This window comes from Camelina sativa, chromosome 4, assembly GCF_000633955.1.
Source record: "Camelina sativa cultivar DH55 chromosome 4, Cs, whole genome shotgun sequence".
Taxonomy (NCBI): domain Eukaryota; kingdom Viridiplantae; phylum Streptophyta; class Magnoliopsida; order Brassicales; family Brassicaceae; genus Camelina; species Camelina sativa.
The window spans coordinates 24,957,288-24,974,324 of NC_025688.1; the positions used below are offsets into that span (position 1 = coordinate 24,957,288).

At 33.9% G+C, this 17,037-nt stretch overlaps 5 protein-coding genes across 6 annotated transcripts in view; 1 reads left to right on the top strand and 4 right to left on the bottom strand.

Moving 5' to 3' along the window:
- The window catches only part of LOC104782318 (uncharacterized protein At2g38710), a 9,931-nt gene extending 8,979 nt beyond the window's left edge, over positions 1-952 (bottom strand). The window contains exons 1-2 of one of the 2 annotated variants that reach the window (XM_010507221.2): positions 843-952; positions 283-452 (exon numbers count right to left, since the gene is read on the bottom strand). In XM_010507221.2, the coding sequence (XP_010505523.1) occupies positions 283-386 (104 nt within the window). In that variant the 5' untranslated portion in view covers positions 387-452; positions 843-952. Of the gene's footprint in view, positions 1-282; positions 453-788 lie in introns of both variants that reach the window. The other variant, XM_010507222.2, reaches the window with a different exon arrangement.
- LOC104782319 (65-kDa microtubule-associated protein 5-like) lies at positions 2,709-7,189 on the top strand. Its single transcript, XM_010507223.2, has 11 exons — positions 2,709-2,869; positions 3,413-3,616; positions 3,708-3,950; positions 4,031-4,246; positions 4,411-4,566; positions 4,640-4,799; positions 5,342-5,493; positions 5,764-5,851; positions 6,319-6,392; positions 6,464-6,538; positions 6,634-7,189. The coding sequence occupies exons 1-11, from the start codon at positions 2,819-2,821 to the stop codon at positions 6,865-6,867; spliced, it is 1,653 nt and encodes a 550-aa protein (XP_010505525.1). The 5' UTR covers positions 2,709-2,818; the 3' UTR covers positions 6,868-7,189.
- LOC104782320 (peptidyl-prolyl cis-trans isomerase CYP22) lies at positions 7,097-9,117 on the bottom strand. The gene is made up of 6 exons (XM_010507225.2): positions 8,730-9,117; positions 8,390-8,477; positions 8,149-8,241; positions 7,949-7,981; positions 7,670-7,726; positions 7,097-7,464 (listed from the first exon to the last, which is right to left on the bottom strand). Exons 1-6 carry the CDS (start codon positions 8,966-8,968, stop codon positions 7,354-7,356), a joined length of 621 nt encoding a protein of 206 aa, XP_010505527.1. The 5' UTR covers positions 8,969-9,117; the 3' UTR covers positions 7,097-7,353.
- On the bottom strand, positions 9,197-10,846 carry LOC104782321 (haloacid dehalogenase-like hydrolase domain-containing protein Sgpp). Its single transcript, XM_010507226.2, has 4 exons — positions 10,661-10,846; positions 10,266-10,380; positions 9,992-10,143; positions 9,197-9,873 (listed from the first exon to the last, which is right to left on the bottom strand). Exons 1-4 carry the CDS (start codon positions 10,693-10,695, stop codon positions 9,423-9,425), a joined length of 753 nt encoding a protein of 250 aa, XP_010505528.1. The 5' UTR covers positions 10,696-10,846; the 3' UTR covers positions 9,197-9,422.
- LOC104782322 (annexin D4) lies at positions 11,504-13,645 on the bottom strand. Its single transcript, XM_010507227.1, has 6 exons — positions 13,566-13,645; positions 13,274-13,458; positions 12,526-12,744; positions 12,215-12,436; positions 12,038-12,109; positions 11,504-11,940 (listed from the first exon to the last, which is right to left on the bottom strand). Exons 1-6 carry the CDS (start codon positions 13,609-13,611, stop codon positions 11,725-11,727), a joined length of 960 nt encoding a protein of 319 aa, XP_010505529.1. The 5' UTR covers positions 13,612-13,645; the 3' UTR covers positions 11,504-11,724.

Here is a 17,037-nt window from a genome sequence, read left to right on the forward strand (position 1 = left end):
CATCAGTCAGATAACGCATGTGATGTTTACTCACTATAGTCTCTGAATATTAAATAAACAGTGTGATTGTGAAATTAATATCCTCATCACAGTTTCTCACAGACTCTTAAGTGATATTTCACAAGGATCAAGCCAGACGATTCTACAGTCTAATCAAGATTTCCATATAGAAGAAGTCGTTTGACATGAGAACTCTCTATCCAATTTTAAGACAAAGAGAAGCAAACTTTGAGAAAGATTAAAACTTGCATGGCAGAACACAATTAAAAAGAAGAAACGTACTGATTGGCCTCTTCAAAGGCAGGTGGTGGAGTCTCTTCGTTGTTGTAGTGAGAGACCAAAGTGTCGAAACAGTAAACAGCCATTTCTCTGTTCGCCGACACCATCGTTCCTTCTTTGAAGAGAGAGAGAGAGCCGCAGCAAAATATCCAAACTCAGTGAGCAAAGTGAACCTGAAACATCCAAAATCGTGTTATGTTACTTACCAGAATCAACTACTGACTGAGTAATTCAAGTACGCATGGAAGGTATTAAAAAAAAAAAAAAAAAACCGATTTTTTTTTCCAGCAAATTCATGTAAACCCCCAAAGATACCAAATTTAAAACACTACCCAAAGAGCCAAATATCAAAATTCTAATACCAAATCACACAAAAATTGAAAAAAAAGCGATGAAGATCTCGGGTATAGAGATGAAATTGATCTCTTTTGTAATAGAGAAATCAATTAAAAAAAGCAATGGAATCTAAAAAGGGCATTGGATCGATCTGTGAGAAGAATAGTAGAAACCAATAGGGAATCCAAATTGTGAGCATCCCCAAAAGAAGAAGAGAGCGGAGAAACCTGAGAAAAGCGCTACGGAGAGAGAGAAGAAGTGAAATTTACGTTTCCTTTTAATAAGAAGAAGACGAGCTTTTTTGGTTGTAGTTGTTGTGTCTTTGTCTCAATGAAGGACTTGACTAATTTTGAGCTTACGGCTGGACCTCTTGCTAGTTTTTTTTTTTTCCTTTTTCTTGTAATATATATTCGTCGCCCTAGCTTGATTTATAAAACTTATTTCATCAATTCTATTATTTATATATATATAGTGTAAATTTAACAAAACAAATACCATATAAGCTAATTTTATACAACAAATGTTGTGGGTTGTTAGAGTTAATGTAGATACAAAACCCATTTACACAAAAAAAAAAGTTATTGTTGAAATATCTATTAAATTAAAAAATATTTAATAGCTAATATAAGATGATCATGGCTTATTCAATCTGTCATTTGATCGTGTATAATTTAAAAACTGAACTCATCTAATTGTTAATTTTTAAAAAGTCTATTGTGTAAGCTATGAAATGATCATATGAGTGTTTATAAAACAAACACAAATTACTCAACTAAATTAACACAATTTTATTTAAAAACATTAAACACATTGTATATAAATACAAACTACATTCATATACAAAATGATCAATCTCCTTTCAAGCTTCAATGGGTTAAATATATAACAAAATATAAAGTCTAAACAAATATACAATGTGTTTGATATATCAATGGATCATTAGTTGGTTATAAAATTAAAACATTAATACCATCAGAACAAAAGCTTTGTATTAGACAAATAAAAGGATTCAGATATTATTTCAAAAATGTTATGCACACACCTCTATATTAAAAATGTCATGAACACAAAATGTACTTCAAAAATGTACAACCAAAAGCAACGACGACAAATATTGCTCTAATTTCAGAACGAAACATCTCAACACACGTCATTCTCGAGATCAATTGAAAAATTTTTGCATAGATCGATTGAGGGTTTACGAATGGTTTTTGATATATTAAAGTCAAAATCGTAAATCCTAATCGCTCGGATCCCGGTCACTAAAACCTGATAAAAAAATTTAAAAACAAGCTTAAATGTTATTCAATTTGTCAAACATTTACAAATGTATATATAGCCATAAAAATTGAAATTAATTATTCAAACAACCAAAAAAAACACAGACCAAAATAGAAAAGAATATTGAATAAATAAAAAATTTTAAAAAAAAATCAAAGGGTTTTGATGTATCTAAGTTTAGTCAACTTTGTAACAATAAACCAAAGTTATGTTTTTTATCAACCAAAATTCACAAAACTTGCTAATATAAGCTGATCATTGCTTATTCAATCGTCGTTTGATCCTATATAACTTAAAAACTGAACCCATCTAATTGTTTATTTTTAAAAAGTCTATTGTATGCTATGAAATGATCATATGAGTGTTTGTAAAACAAACACATATTACTCAACTAAATTAACTCAATGTTATAAAAAAACATTAAACACATTGTATATACATACAAACTACATTCATACACAAAATGATCAATCTCCTTTCAAGCTTCAATGGGTTAAATATATAACAAAATATAAAGTCTAGTTGAGTTTTCCCATCTTATTTTGCAAAAAGTTAGAGAAAAAAATTATGAAATTATCAGTAAAAATTCCTAACTTATTTCCCTAAATTAATTATTAAGTTTTTCAATACGAAATACTTTTTTTCAACGTTACAATAAAATATTCTTATGAAATTAGCAACAACAAAAAAAAACCATAATAACAAGTTTGAAATTAGCAAAAAGAAAAAAATTAGGACTTTCACAAAATTCAAGAGGGATACTAAAATTCTAATTTAGCGCCAAAATCATTGTTTCCAAAATCGACATTTGCTCTCTCTCTCTCTCTCACTCGCCCTTGAAACCAAATCTCTCGGGATCTTCTAGGGTTTCTGAGCAACTTCAATTTCGCTCTTCTCGGCGCCGGCGGTGGAAACAAAAAAAATGTCTCCGTCTTCAACCACCACTTGCACTTCCCTTCTCCAAGAGTTGCAGGTTCTCGGATTCTTCTCTTTGTAGCTTCTTCATTTTCTCCAGATTTTGTTTCGAAATTTTGATTGGGATCGTCTCTATCTCCTTTGATTTTGAGTTTCCGATGGTTTATTGGTTCGGTTCCGTTACGCAATTTGAAAATCGAATTTGGTGATTTTATAGGGTTTATGCTTCTCGTCACTGTCTCTTAGATTCGGTTCCAGGCCAAATTTGACAATTCTCGCTTCAATTTTCTTCTTCTTTGTCGTTGAATTGCCGAATTCTGCCTCCGCGGTTACATTTGCTTACGGTTTTTAGGTTTTCCTGTGAAAGAACTCTACTCTAATTTGGTCTTGGGTTTAATGGTTTATAGTATGATGCATTTTCTTAGTTAGCCTTGAGATTAATTAGGATTAGGATACCACTAATGATGACTGGTGAGAATGTCTTTTTCTTTTTTTTTGTGTGTGTGTGGCAATTGAGCATGTATGTTTCCTTTGTTTCTTAATTAAACTCTACTTGAGCAGGAATTTTTTAATGTTTAACACTGTTTTTATTGTGGTGTAGATAATATGGGATGAGATTGGTGAAAGCTACAATGACAGGGATAAGATGCTGCTTGAACTTGAGCAGGAATGTCTGGATATATACAACAAAAAGGTTGAGAAAACTCGTAAGTACAGAGCTGAGTTGCAGCGATCTTTAGCTCAAGCTGAAGCTGAGATTGCCAGCCTCATGTCTGCACTTGGTGAAAAAGTTTCGTTTCCAAGGGTATGGTACTCTTTGCATCACTCCATCTTTTTGTTTCATAGAGAACATATACGATTGTCTTATATATGTTTATTAACTTTTGTTTGAGAAGAAAGAAGGCTCTCTGAAGGAGCAGATATCCACTGTCAAGCCTGTATTGGAAGATCTAGTGATGAAAAAGGATCTGCGAAGGAAAGAACTCTCTGAGACACTGTCTCAAATAGCAGAGATCTCTTCCAACATAGCGGGAAATGATTACCCTGTTAGTTCTGGTCCACAAATCGATGAAAGTGACTTGACACAAAGAAAGTTGGATGAACTTAGAGCACATCTGCAGGATCTTCGTAATGAAAAGGTGTTTTTACATTTATATCTACACGTATTTGTTTGCAAATGTCTTTGGTTATGTGCTTATCATCTTTATTTCATTTTTAGGCTGTTCGACTGCAGAAACAAAACTCTTATATCAGTGCTGTCCATGAGTTGTCAGAGATTATGTCGTTTGATTCCTCGAAGGCACTGAGTAGCATTCATAGCAGCTTGACCGAGTTATCAAAGACGCATTGGAAAAGCATTAGCAATGATACTCTTGCAAGGTTAACAGAACTTGTAAAGTCTCTGAAGGAGGAGAAACATAAGAGGTTGATCAAGGTAATAAAAAAAGAATTCTTCTGAAATGTATAAGAAATGCAATTTTATTGGTAGCCTCTTATTTAACCTTGCACCAGCTTTCACGGAAATGAATTCAGGAATCACATGAAAGCAAACCACAGCTAGTAGGGATTGATACCTTAAAATTATTATTTGTTTTTCAGCTACAAGGTTTGGGGAGAAGCATGCAAGAGTTGTGGAACCTAATGGAAACACCTATGGATGAGAGGAGAAGATTTGACCATTGCAGTGACTTACTTTCTGGTCTAGCTGATGATGCCTTGAAAAAGGGATGTCTCGGTCTGGACATTATCCGGGAGGTATTGGATCTTGTTTTATTTTGGTTAGCTAGCATTATCATCTACCCTTATATGTCTAATCTTTTGGCTATAGGCCGAAGATGAAGTTAAAAGACTAAACACCCTGAAGTCCAGGAAAATGAAGGAATTGGTGTTTAAGAGGCAGTGTGAACTAGAAGAGATCTGCATAGGGAATCATATGGACATCAATAGTGATCCTTCAAGAAAGAGTCTTTTCAACCTCATTGAATCTGGTACGATACACATTCTGCTTGAGTAGATCGATTAATCAATTTAGTACTTCAGTTTGGCAGTGTTATTTTGTCCTTTTCCTTGCCTTTCAAATGTATACTGCTTGCACACCTTAGTAAGAGCATTATGAAAAATATATGGAAAAAATAAATAAATGGAAGTCTGAAGCTCAAGCATAAATAATTCATACTTGGCTCTTATCTTCTCTTTCGTATGATTTCCTATAAATGGTAGCCTTTCTTCCTTTCCTTATTGACTAATGACTATACCAAATAAGATATCTTATCCAATGTTGCTAGCCGTTGCTCCCCTCTTCGATTATTTGTAGTTTTGCATCTCTATTTCATATGTCATGTGTCAAGTTTGCCCCAATGTTTTTCTCCTAGATTTGTAACGAAGATGCGTCATGAGACACCTTTGCAGAGCTTAGTTTACTGAGTACGACTGACATGGTTTCACATATTGTTAAGTTACTGATGCGTCTAAAATATGATTCAAAAGATACCTTCCATCAGGTGTGCAGTGACAATTTTTTTCTGCGCAGGTGATGGTGATCTGTATGATATCTTGGCAAGCATAGATGGTGAGATCGAGAAGGCAAAAGCGGAAGCTTTAAGCAGAAAGGAAATTTTGGACAAAGTTGATAAGTGGAGGCACTCAAAAGAGGAAGAAAAATGGCTTGATGACTATGAAAAGGTGATTATCTCAATCTAAATGAAAGTTGTCTTTTATGATTATAGGTCAGGAAAAGATTGATTGTTACCAATTAACCTGATAAAAATATAGAGTTATCAAGTCTAAGGTTAAACACAGTACTGTATATATATTAGCGAGAAGTATTTTATCTCCCAAGAGTGTCTATTTTGTTCTTATGACTTTAATGTTAGAATCTTTTTGTATGAACTTCCTAAGACTAGCTTTTTATATGTCTTCTTGATTATCTCTTTAAATTGTTTGCCTTATCAGGATGAAAATCGCTTCAGTGCTGTAAGAGGAGCGCACAAAAACTTAAAACGAGCAGAGAAAGCAAGGAGCCTTATCAGCAAAATTCCTGGTGGGTCTTCTTTACTTATTTACTTGGTTAATGCAAGTCAGTCTGATTTCGCAATGATGCTGTCTGGAAACTATACTTGGTAACTGAGAGTCCTTTAGATTGTAGGCCAAGATTTTTATTTCTCTCTAATCTCATACCTAGTGTTTAGCAGTTCAACAAGGATTTTTGGGTTTTTTTTTTGGCGTTCAAGTTGTTCGAACGTACACTGTAACTTAAGCATTGGTTCCACCAAAACCCGACAACTCATTTATTAGTTGTTGAGAATATATGGTGTATTTCCTTGCACTTCTTTCTTATGGTCTTATGGTAAATAAAATGTGAACGTAGTAGCAGTGCCTGATTCAAATCAAGTGAAGTGTTTTGAGACTTTATGTGATGCCTACGCGTAAGAAGCTAGTTGATGTTCATACGTAATATGTTGGTCAGTCTTAAAGATGACATTAATCCTCTTGTTTTTCCTTTCTAAGCGATGATTGATGTTCTGATCACGAAAGTGAAGTCCTGGGAAAAAGAAAGAGGAGTCCCATTCTTATGTGATAAGGTAACCAACCATGTGTTTACTTAGTTCTCTTCAAAGATCAGCTTACATGATTACTGCCTCTTTAATTCCAGCACCCGTTGTTACAAACACTGGAAGAAGACATTGCTATGCGTGCTCAAAGAGAAGAGGAAAAGCGTCAATTCCGAGTATGTGTCTTCAAAAACATGGATTTGTAGACACTCACTGTCAGTGTTACTGAGCTAACAGAACAAAGGTATTTGTTCATTTTTTTGCATAACAGGAGCAGAAACGACTACAAGGTCAGCTTGCTACAGAAAAAGAAGCAAAGTATGGTTCAAAGTCTGCAAAGAAGAAGCCACTGGGACAGAGTCTTAACACAGACAATGTGACTAAAACTCCAATTGGTCGAAGGATTGGGAGTACACCTGGACGTGCTGCTATTTCTGGAGGCAAAGATTGTAGAGGCAATTCCGTGATACCGTTGAACTATGTTGCTCTTCAGAAAGACGATTGATGACAGATTACTCAAAAGGGGGAGGGGTTTAGGGTATAGATAAGCTACATTACATGTTAGTGAGCGCTGAGACTTCTAATGTGTTTATTTTTGGGATTCTGCTTCCATTGCTAATGAAGTTTTACAGATATTGGTAGCTATGAATATATAAAGTTGCTCATTTCACTCGCAAGTTATTGATCTTCAGACCAAATTTACAAGAGGCTTTGCTTCAGGAATTGATATACTGTATCAAGTGAACAACTGATTTGCTATTTGCAGCTTTAACACCAAACAAAATTTGGTTTCTTTCAGGAAAGGTTTTATAGTTTGGCACTAAATTGAAAGAGAATCTAACAAAATGTTTTTGCTAAAATACAAATCATAGCTAGCTTCTGTCAGAATGCGTAAGCTGACAACTAATAATAGGCTCTCACTGCATTCCTTCTTCAGCGGAAAGGTTCTTTAAGGAGAGTTTTGGCCTTTTCGGTGGAGCGTTGAAACATTTCACATCTCCCCACACTCAGTAATTAAAACTGCAAGCTTAGGCCGGTTATTAGGTCCGATAGCCACGTTCTCAATCTTCCGCATCACCAATAAACCATCCCCAAGCACTCTCTGTACATCAAAATAAGAATTTGCAATGAGTTAAAAACAACACTACTACAGATTATACGCACAATAGTTCATGACTTGATGGCTCTTCCTCAACTATATATGGCATTCAAGTCTTTTTTTTTTCATGTCTGACCACAAAGGGAGAACTAAGAATTTGATGGAAGAAAATTAAAAAGCTTAATGTGTATGTGAAGAGAGGACATACCCCAAAGACAACATGCTTATTGTCAAGCCAGTCGCATTTTGCACAGGTAATGAAGAACTGCAATTGTCAAAAGCAAAGGTGATTAGCAAGATGTTATGCCCAACCAGCAACTAATGTATCTTACTTTTTTCTAAATCCTCCCAAGATTTATATAATAGTTTAGCATTATAGTCAAAACAGAAAGCATCCAGAGCTCAAAGCTTGCATTATCCACATTTATGTTTTAACTTGTCTCATATCACAAACAAATAAGGCTATTATAATGAGGACTGAAATTACCTGGCACCCATTTGTGTTTGGTCCACTGTTAGCCTACAACAAAAGAATGAGAGCCATAATATTAGCAACCAAAGTCGTGAGTAATACATCAAATTCAAAGTTTTGACTCATGAATAACGAAAAGCTCGAGGTGAACTGAATCAATATATCAACCGCATTGAACAAATTTCTAGCTCAGATTCATAAAGCTAATTGCTTACCATGGAGAGCAGTCCTGGGCCAGTATGTTTGGCAGTAAAATTTTCATCATCGAACTTGTGGCCATAAATTGATACACATCCACTACCATCATTCTGCAGAGTTGTAACATGTATTAGGTATCCAGTAACGAACCAAGAACATAAAACAAGAGAGATAAAAGACAGTGCCAGAAGCTGAGAACCAACATAAAGTAGTCAAAGAAGGGAGGACTTATAAGAAGTAAAGGAAGATACTACTAACCTTAAGAAAATCACCACTTTGAATCATAAAATCCTTGATAACCCTGTGAAACTGACACTCTTTGTAACCAAGAGGCTTTCCAGCCTTTCTGAAATTGCACCCACAACATCCAAGAAAAGAAGACAAACAAGGGTTAGATTTAAAGTAACTCAAAACCAATTATTAACTGCGCTTTAAGCTAAAGCAAAGGTTCAAGAACTATGCATCAACAAACACAAAAATCTAGTCTAAAGCATGAAACCTCATAAGAGGAACACCAAATTCTAAATCTTTAAATTCGTCAAAATTCAACCTCAAAAGAAACTCCAAAGATGCAAGAACGAAGAACTTAGATGCGTACCTGTGTTCACCAGTACAGAACTGCCTGAAGTTCTCAGCGGTTCTGGGAGCAATATCGGCGAAAAGCTCCATCTTGATACGACCGGCGGGGATGCCACCAATAGAGACATCGAAGAAGACGACTGGGTTTTTAGGGTTCTGTGGTCTTACATGCCACTCAACGTTTCCACCACCGCCGCCGCTTGAAGGAGCTGCTGCTGTTGTTGTTGGTGCAGCAACGATTCCTCCTCCCGAATTCATTATCTCTACCTCAAAACTCTCGTTTGATGATTTGATTTCTCTCAGCTCCGGCGATACCTATCAGCTCCTCCTCCTCCTCCTTGTCGTCTCTCTCTCTCTCTCTCTGCTTTTATTATTATGCTTTTGCTTTCAGGCTTTTTATTTTGTGTTACATTTAAATTGAAACAATTATTACAAAATTGTATATACAACTAATAATTAAATTAATGTTAAGAGTAATTTGCAAAATTAACAAAAGAAAAATTATGGAAATTAGACAAAAGTATAGTAACCATTAACAGATTTGGTGACAATGGTTTAAGTGTATGTATGATCAATACAGGAATAATAAGGTATTTGAAAGCTTCCATTGTCATAAGTTCTCAAAGAATTATTCAACAGTAATCAACTAAGAGGACTTCAGAGGCTGCTCACGTCTGTGTGGTCTCTCCATAAGCCAAACTCTTTTATCCTTTCAAAACTTTTGAGAACTCCCCTTGTTGTTATCAAGTTCTTCCAACACAGCCAACAGTTTAGGATCCGCATAGTTCTCGATGAGAAAAGCGGGTTTGGCTTGCACAAGGATGCTAGCTGGATTCCCTGTAGTGAGTCCGATCACGGGCATTCCAGCTGCAACTCCAGCTTTTATCCCAGAGATCGAGTCTTCGAACACTAGCGTGTGGTCCTTTGACACGTTAAGGATTTCAAGAGCCTTCAAGTAAGGTCCAGGGTGTGGTTTTGGATATTCACATTCAGAGCCAAGTATCACTGCTTGAAAGAAATCAGTCAGACCGAGTTTTGATATCATTAGCTCTGCGTTTTCTTTTGGAGCGTTTGTAACCGCAGCTCGTTTCAAACCACGATCTTCGATCCATTTGGTCAGCTTTATAAGCCCATCTAGTGGCTTAATCTTTTCTGCAACAAGTCTAAAAATCAATAAGAAAAGAACAAAAACACACAAAGTTACTCCAAAATTAACTCAAACCTTTGAAACAAGTTGTGTGAAAGTTTAAAGAGAAGTATATATAAAAAAAAAAGACTTACTTGCGGTAAAGAGCTTCTTTTTCATCACAGAATTGTATCCCTCTAGGAACATCATCAGGGAACAGAAGTTGAGCAATTTCAGAATTGTGTTTGCCAGCAATGTTAGCAACAAAGAACTTCTCGTCGATTGGGACACCATTGTTAAAACCAATCTGTTAATGATAGAAAGGATCCAATATTGATTGATCAACACAAGATGAGTTGATATTAACCTTTGAAGATATGATGATGATGATGATATGAAAAAAAAAAAAAAAAAAAAAGAGTAAGGAACCTCTTGAAGCAGTTCTTGAAAGGCAATAAGGTGAATGGGATCTGAATCACAGAGTGTTCCATCAACATCAAACAGAATGGCTTCTAATGGAGCAAGATGTGACAGAGAAGGTTTGCTGTTTCCCCACACAACAAAATCAGAAAAAGTTGAGATGAGATTCCATCAAAAAGGATACCATAATCGAACCCAATTAGACAAACACTTGATAGCTACAAGTTCCATTGATCTTGGAGACACAAACACTAACACGAAATCGCAGTTTTCTAAACAAAACTAACAAGAATCGTAGGAAACGTAGCGAATGATGAAAATGGAAAGCTTATAATACAGATTCGTGCATATAGAAGAGATTATAAGTATCGTTTGATGAATGATGATCAGAGAAGAAAGCTTACCTCTCAGTAGGATTAAGATCAGAGGAGCCATTCATTGTGTCGTGATGATGAGATCCAATGAAGAAAAATAATGGATCTGTGATTGCAAAACAAAACGAGAAGACAAACAAATGGTATTGGAGAGATTCGTCAACAAAACAAAACAAGAAGCGAAGAAGAAGAAGAAGACAGAACCAAAAAAGGTATCAGAATGGTGTCAGTGGAGAAGATTCGGGGACTCTTCTTCGCCCACGTGTCACCTTTAAATTACCGTGACATTAAACCGGAGTTCTATGACATTAAACCGAAATTCATTGACATTCAACCCGGTTTAGAGATGAAATTCGATTAAAATCCGTAATTAGGAGTCACATTAGTAGAGTTTCAACTTACAAGTTTCAATTTCAGATTCATGCAACATTTAAGATACAATTTTATGGAGCTTTAATCGTGGATTCATCACTTGTTATCGCAACTCGAAACACTCTTTGTTCATCAAATTCAAAAAGCAAAAAAACAAAACATAGCACACAAAATTTACTTCCCTAATTTTCATGTCAGCAATGACAAAAGCTCTTTTTTATTATCAAATCGAACCAAATGGTATAGAAAACGCAAATTTTGGGATTAAAAACATTAAACCATAATAAAAACATTGAACCGGAATTTGTTGACATTAAACCGGAATTCATTGACATATAACCGGAATTCATTAACATTCAACCGGTTTATTATATTACATTCGATTGGAATCTGTAATTAGATTCACATAAGTTTATGAGTTTCGTTTCAAATTCATGCAACATTTAAGATGCAGATTCATGTAACTTTAATCGCGGGTTAATCACTTGTTATCGCACTCTATCAAATATGAAAACAAAGAAACAAAACAGAGCACACAATAATTACTTCCCTAAACAGACCAAATTTTCATGTCAGCAATGATAAAAGCTCTTTTTATTATCAAATCGAACCAAATGGTATTGAAAAACGCAAATTTTGGGATTAAAAACATAAAACCATAATGAAAGGGAAATCGAATGTTCAATCAATTTTTTTGGTAATGGTTTCTCAAAAAAACGGAATCAATCGGATTTGGAGAGGAGTGTGATCAAGAAATCTCTGTAGTTCCCTTTGATCTTGTCTTGGATTCTTTGTGCCAAAGTCTCACCATAAAGCTTATTGTACTCTTCTTTGATCTCTTTCATCTCATCACTATGATCCGCTCTTGTAACAAACACTCTTGTCAACCATTTCTTGGTAGTCTTGTCTGCCTCGTTGTTCAGAGACGCATCCAAAATCTATAAAAAAAAACAAATGACAACAAAAGTACATTTGTAAACTAAAGAAGTTAACACTTGTGTTTGAAACAATAGGAACGAGAATATGGTTCTGTACCTTGCTGAAATACACAGCCGGTTTGAGCAAACAAAGCAATGCTTCGTTGAGGAGCGAAGAATGAGATACACCCTAATGATCATCATGCACCACAAGATTTCATTAGAAAATTATTTAAAAAAACATTGGGATGTATATAAAATAATATAAGAAGCGAGTTGTTATAATTTATGTTACCCCAAGAAGATCAGAGCCTTTAATATCGTTAAAGTGTTTGTAGACATGTTGTAGATGGGGTTTGCTTCTTGTGGTCAAAATCCTAACAACCTCATCCTTTTCTACGACTTCTTCTCCGGGAGAAGCCACAGCTTCGGCCAGAATCTTAGCCTCCGATTTGGCAGAATCGTCTTTCACCTTGTTCCCTTCGTATCTATAAGCACTCACGAGCCCCACAAGCAACTGCACCAAAAGCAAAGACAAGTGAGTAAGAAGAATGTTAAGATATTTCCCACAATATTGGAAATGTGAATTAGGAACAAATTACTGACCTTGCGATTAGGTCCGTGGACGTGAGAGGCAATGTCTTCTTCCATTGACTGGTCGAAGAGAGAGTGGTAAGCTTTACGTGCACCAAGGAGATCCTCAGCGGAACGCGTGCATGCGACCTCCACGATGAGGTTGTACGCTTCTTCTCCTTTCTTTAAAGCTTTCTTCATCAACCTTGCGTCTCTCTCCCATGGATGCATCGCCCACATCACCACCGCGTTCTACACATCACACACCAAATTGTTACAAATATTGTATGATGGAAGTGGAGATGATTCACGTGAGTTCCCTGAACGATCATTGTCAATTAGTTTTGATATAAAACGCGAGTTTTATCTAAGGTTTTTTAAGATGTAAATCCAAAATCGTTTCCATCAATACATAGTCGTCTAACTTTTTGCAAGAAATGTTTGCGAGTATATGTTATTAGTATTGCATACTAATAGAAAACCAATCAATATAAAATAAGCAAAATAACCAGCTGTCTTAATTATTTTGGCTAAATAGTGATAATTACTTTAAGCAAATTCATATGTTGACCAAAAAAAAAAGCAAATTCATATTTGTTTACTCTTTTTTTACATGGTTGGTTTTTTTTACTTTTATTAGGTAAAAAACAATTGATTTGTTATTCGGTTTGACTCCAAAAAGAAAAAAAGATTATTATTAGGTAAAAAACATTTAAGAAAATGTGAAGAGAAATTAATTAAGCTGGAAAAAAGGAAGATCATCGAAGGAGAAAGAACTGACATTGAAGCGAGAGAACTCAAGCTTGAGATGTCTGACGAAGTGATCATGACATTTCTCAAAAGCTCTTTCTTCATCTTCCACAAAGAAACCTTTGCTTGCTTTCCTAAATAGTTTTCGATGATCCTTGTGCGATTTCCCCAGTGTGCTAATCAAAGCGTTCTCATCAACTCCCATCCCTAGATTCCCTATTATACATTTATACGTACATTTATATATATATTTATAGATGTTTCTTAATCCCAAAATCTAAATCATTATCCCAAAATCCACTAGATTAGTTTATTAGAATTACCTGAGAATGCTTCAGTGAGGCTTTCGAGGTCGAGAGGAAGAGCCATTTTTCTCTTTGGAGTTTTAGTTTTTTTTTTCTTCTTTTTGTTGGTTTTGGTTTATGTGGAAATCTATGGAAGAGGGACAACACGTTTTATATGATGATTAAGGGTAATGTTGTGGTTAAAGGAGGGAGGCAAGGGTTTTTTCGGTATTTAAAATCTGATTAAAGACAAATGCTAGCTAGCTAGGGGTATTGTTGTAACAAGGAGTAGTAACTCCCTCGAAATTTAATTACATAAGTTAGAGTTAACAACTGTTTAGAAGAAATTTACACTTTTTTTCAACTTATTGAAGTTTGTATTAACTGGAACTTTATTAAGTTTGACCATTATATGAATTGTACTTAAGTTTTATAATACAAAACGGGGGGTTCTTGAAAAAATATAAGATTTCTTTTACAGTTTTCAAACATGTACTAGGACAATTGTAACAAAATTTGGGTTTGTTTCGTAAAAGATTATTAGTCTATTATTTTTTCTAAGAAAAAAGGAAGAAATTGAATAATATATTTAGACAAAAATATTAGTACGTTTTTAGAATAAGGGTTATAGAAGTATTCCTCAAAATTAAAAGGAAAGAGCATTTTTAATACATGACATAGATAAAGCAAACCAAAGTGACACAAGTGTTCGTTTAGGATTATATATGATCATGTGTAAGATTACGATCCATGTGGATCTTTGAATTAATTACATCTAAGCGTCAACTAATTGTAAATCCCACTAAATCTTTAAAGAATAAACATATCAATAAAATAGATTAGTCCGAAAAAAATAGGTTTCGAAGATCATGTTCAAAGGAAGATATTATATCTCTTCTTCTCTGTTTTATTTTTCTACTTTACCTCCTTTTATTTTTAAAGTAATGGATCCTTGAAATTAAAAATTTATGTATCCTCATAAGGTCCAGACTGTCAATTTCATAAATTATGCACCCAATTGTAGATGAGAAGCCCCCATCACATTTGCTTCTCACTATTGCTCTAGCTTATGTATTATTATAGTATTCAACAAATATCACATGGATTTTCTAATAGATTATTGCTGAATACATTTGTCATTGACATTGTGCAACCAACCACTTCTTTTGTCATATTTGCATGTGTTATCCCTTAACCAAAAGATATAATTTGGTCAACCAATCCGTGTATGACTATGAGAACTATAATAAGAAACCAGAGAAATATTTACAACTTATGCGCAGGTTTTTCATCCATAATTTATTTAATGAATTTAAATATTTATATCAGTTTAATAAAATAACAATTTTGTATCTTTTAGTTATATAGTTTAATAATTTTTATGATTACTTACTTAAACAAAAAAAAAATTATCTTAAAAATATTTTAAACAAACAGAGAAAATTTGTGTTAATTTCATATCTCATATATATCTTTAAATAGACCATAAACTAAACTAAAATTATAGTACTATATAATATTTTTTTATTAAATGTTTGTACTTTGATAACTTTAAAATTTCACTGATCTAATTAAATGAAGGATAGTCAGCTATAAGATTTATATATCAAAATGTGTTTTGTTCAACTTTTGTTGACGCTTTAGCATACTACTCATAATTCAATTTTCAACAGCTCACATTTTAATTATGGTAGCATATAGAATTGTGTTTATTCAATACATTACAAAAAAAAATATAATTTTAATATTGGTGACGAGATAATTACTCATTCATTAAACAAAAATGTTACAAGATTATGACATAACTCACTTATTGGGATTAAGAAAGAGTGGAACCATTGAAAAATCAACGTGTGGGCACATTCTCATCAAAACTTAGTTCACATTTGTTTACATTAAAAAGACATATTAAAATACTAACATATCTTAGATGGAAACAAATAAAAATGACTGTTACGTATTGTATGTTTATTTATTTTTTAATCTACTACACACGAATCTCCTCCATCTGATTACGTTGAAAAACAATCTCATTGTTCTAACCAAATTTCTGTTAAAAAAAGAAGAAAAAAAAAATAGAGAAGATCACGTTTTACACGACGAGACGACTTAACATAAGTTGGAGGACAGCTGTGTTGAGCCGTGTCATTTTGCATATCGCTATCTATTTATTTGATTTGGTTATACTCTATATGTCACTCATATATATAACATCCCATCATGTTCCTCATCTTAAATATTATTTATGTAGCGCACATGTCACACAAGTGACACAAACAGCTTTGACTACAACTTATAATAATATATGGTTTCATCGATCTAGCTTAGGGTGTGAATTAGTAATCAAATTAATTAGAAGATATAGGGAAGAACTGATTTTCTCTACTATTTGGCAAACCTTTTACGTTTCTCAATAATGCAAAGTTTAAACGTACACAACATGTATAGCTCTACTTGTCAAACAAAATATAACATGTGAAAAAGGTTACATTTGACAAGTTACACTTACACCGTATTATATAAGTTGTACGTCGTAAGTGTATTCTTATGAATTAGCAAAAAACTACTAACACATTCAATTTATCAGTCCGGAGATAACGTAAAACTTGACATGACTCTTCTTTAGAAGATTCCCAAATCAAACATTTAAAACGCGTACTCCCTCAGTTTTTATAGATTTATGTTCTCTTTTATTAGTTCTTGTCTTTTTTGTAACCACTACTTATACCTAATTAATTACTTTTATTGTAACAACTAACAACACTACTTTTATTTCGTATAAAGTTTGTTTTATTTCAAGAAATTTTTAATATCACCATTTATTATTGTGATAAATATAATTGTCTTTGTCCATTTATTTGAAACTGCAACCATACAAAACCATTTATTGATCTTTCCGCCATTGATTATGCTTTGAAGTTGAGTACAATCTCCCTCCACGGCGTTCATAGTCCATAATAAAAACACATTTACAAAACCATATGCCTTTTACACACACTGAATGCGAGGCATGTTATAACATAGCTTTACGTTCGACTTCAAGTGGGAGACGTTGCTTTTACTGATCCAGCCGAACAGAACTGACCATAAGAATCTCGTAACATGCATGCAGAGTCACCCTCTTCTTTTGCTTTTCCATGTATCCTTTTCTCATAAAATACATGTATCGAATTATATTAGATCATGCACACATGTTAACCATGCACCTAATCAAAAGTATCTTTGTTAGCCTTTAAAGTGAAAAAAAAACTTTAAACGTTATCTTAAGGACTAAGGAGTTCTTGGTGAATTTATGGTTAGATTATGCAAATAGTTAAAAGAAAGAGTACTAATCATCAATAATACACAACTAACATTGGACCCGATTAATTAAACTTATTGTCCTTTAAAACTAAAACTCGACAGAAATAGGTTAATTGCGTCATTACGGTTACGTCTCCGGGGTATTTATGTCAAATATAACATCCCCTTGCAAAAACATAATTACACCTAAATAAAATTAATAACTCCG

Coding starts and splice junctions, on each gene's coding strand:
- LOC104782322 (XM_010507227.1), bottom strand. CDS start 13,611: ATGGCTCTTCCTCTCGACCTCGAAAGCCTCACTGAAGCATTCTCAG. Junction 13,459..13,565: donor CCTCACTGAAGCATTCTCAG/GTAATTCTAATA, acceptor AATGTATAATAG/GGAATCTAGGGATGGGAGTT. Junction 11,941..12,037: donor CGGCTGTGTATTTCAGCAAG/GTACAGAACCAT, acceptor TTTTTTTTATAG/ATTTTGGATGCGTCTCTGAA.
- LOC104782321 (XM_010507226.2), bottom strand. CDS start 10,695: ATGAATGGCTCCTCTGATCTTAATCCTACTGAGAG. Junction 10,381..10,660: donor GATCTTAATCCTACTGAGAG/GTAAGCTTTCTT, acceptor GTGGGGAAACAG/CAAACCTTCTCTGTCACATC. Junction 10,144..10,265: donor TTCAAGAACTGCTTCAAGAG/GTTCCTTACTCT, acceptor TATCATTAACAG/ATTGGTTTTAACAATGGTGT.
- LOC104782320 (XM_010507225.2), bottom strand. CDS start 8,968: ATGAATTCGGGAGGAGGAATCGTTGCTGCACCAACAACAACAGCAGCA. Junction 7,727..7,948: donor CAAACACAAATGGGTGCCAG/GTAATTTCAGTC, acceptor TGACAATTGCAG/TTCTTCATTACCTGTGCAAA. Junction 7,465..7,669: donor ATAAGCATGTTGTCTTTGGG/GTATGTCCTCTC, acceptor TTTGATGTACAG/AGAGTGCTTGGGGATGGTTT.
- LOC104782319 (XM_010507223.2), top strand. CDS start 2,819: ATGTCTCCGTCTTCAACCACCACTTGCACTTCCCTTCTCCAAGAGTTG. Junction 5,494..5,763: donor GGCTTGATGACTATGAAAAG/GTGATTATCTCA, acceptor TTGCCTTATCAG/GATGAAAATCGCTTCAGTGC. Junction 5,852..6,318: donor CCTTATCAGCAAAATTCCTG/GTGGGTCTTCTT, acceptor TTCCTTTCTAAG/CGATGATTGATGTTCTGATC.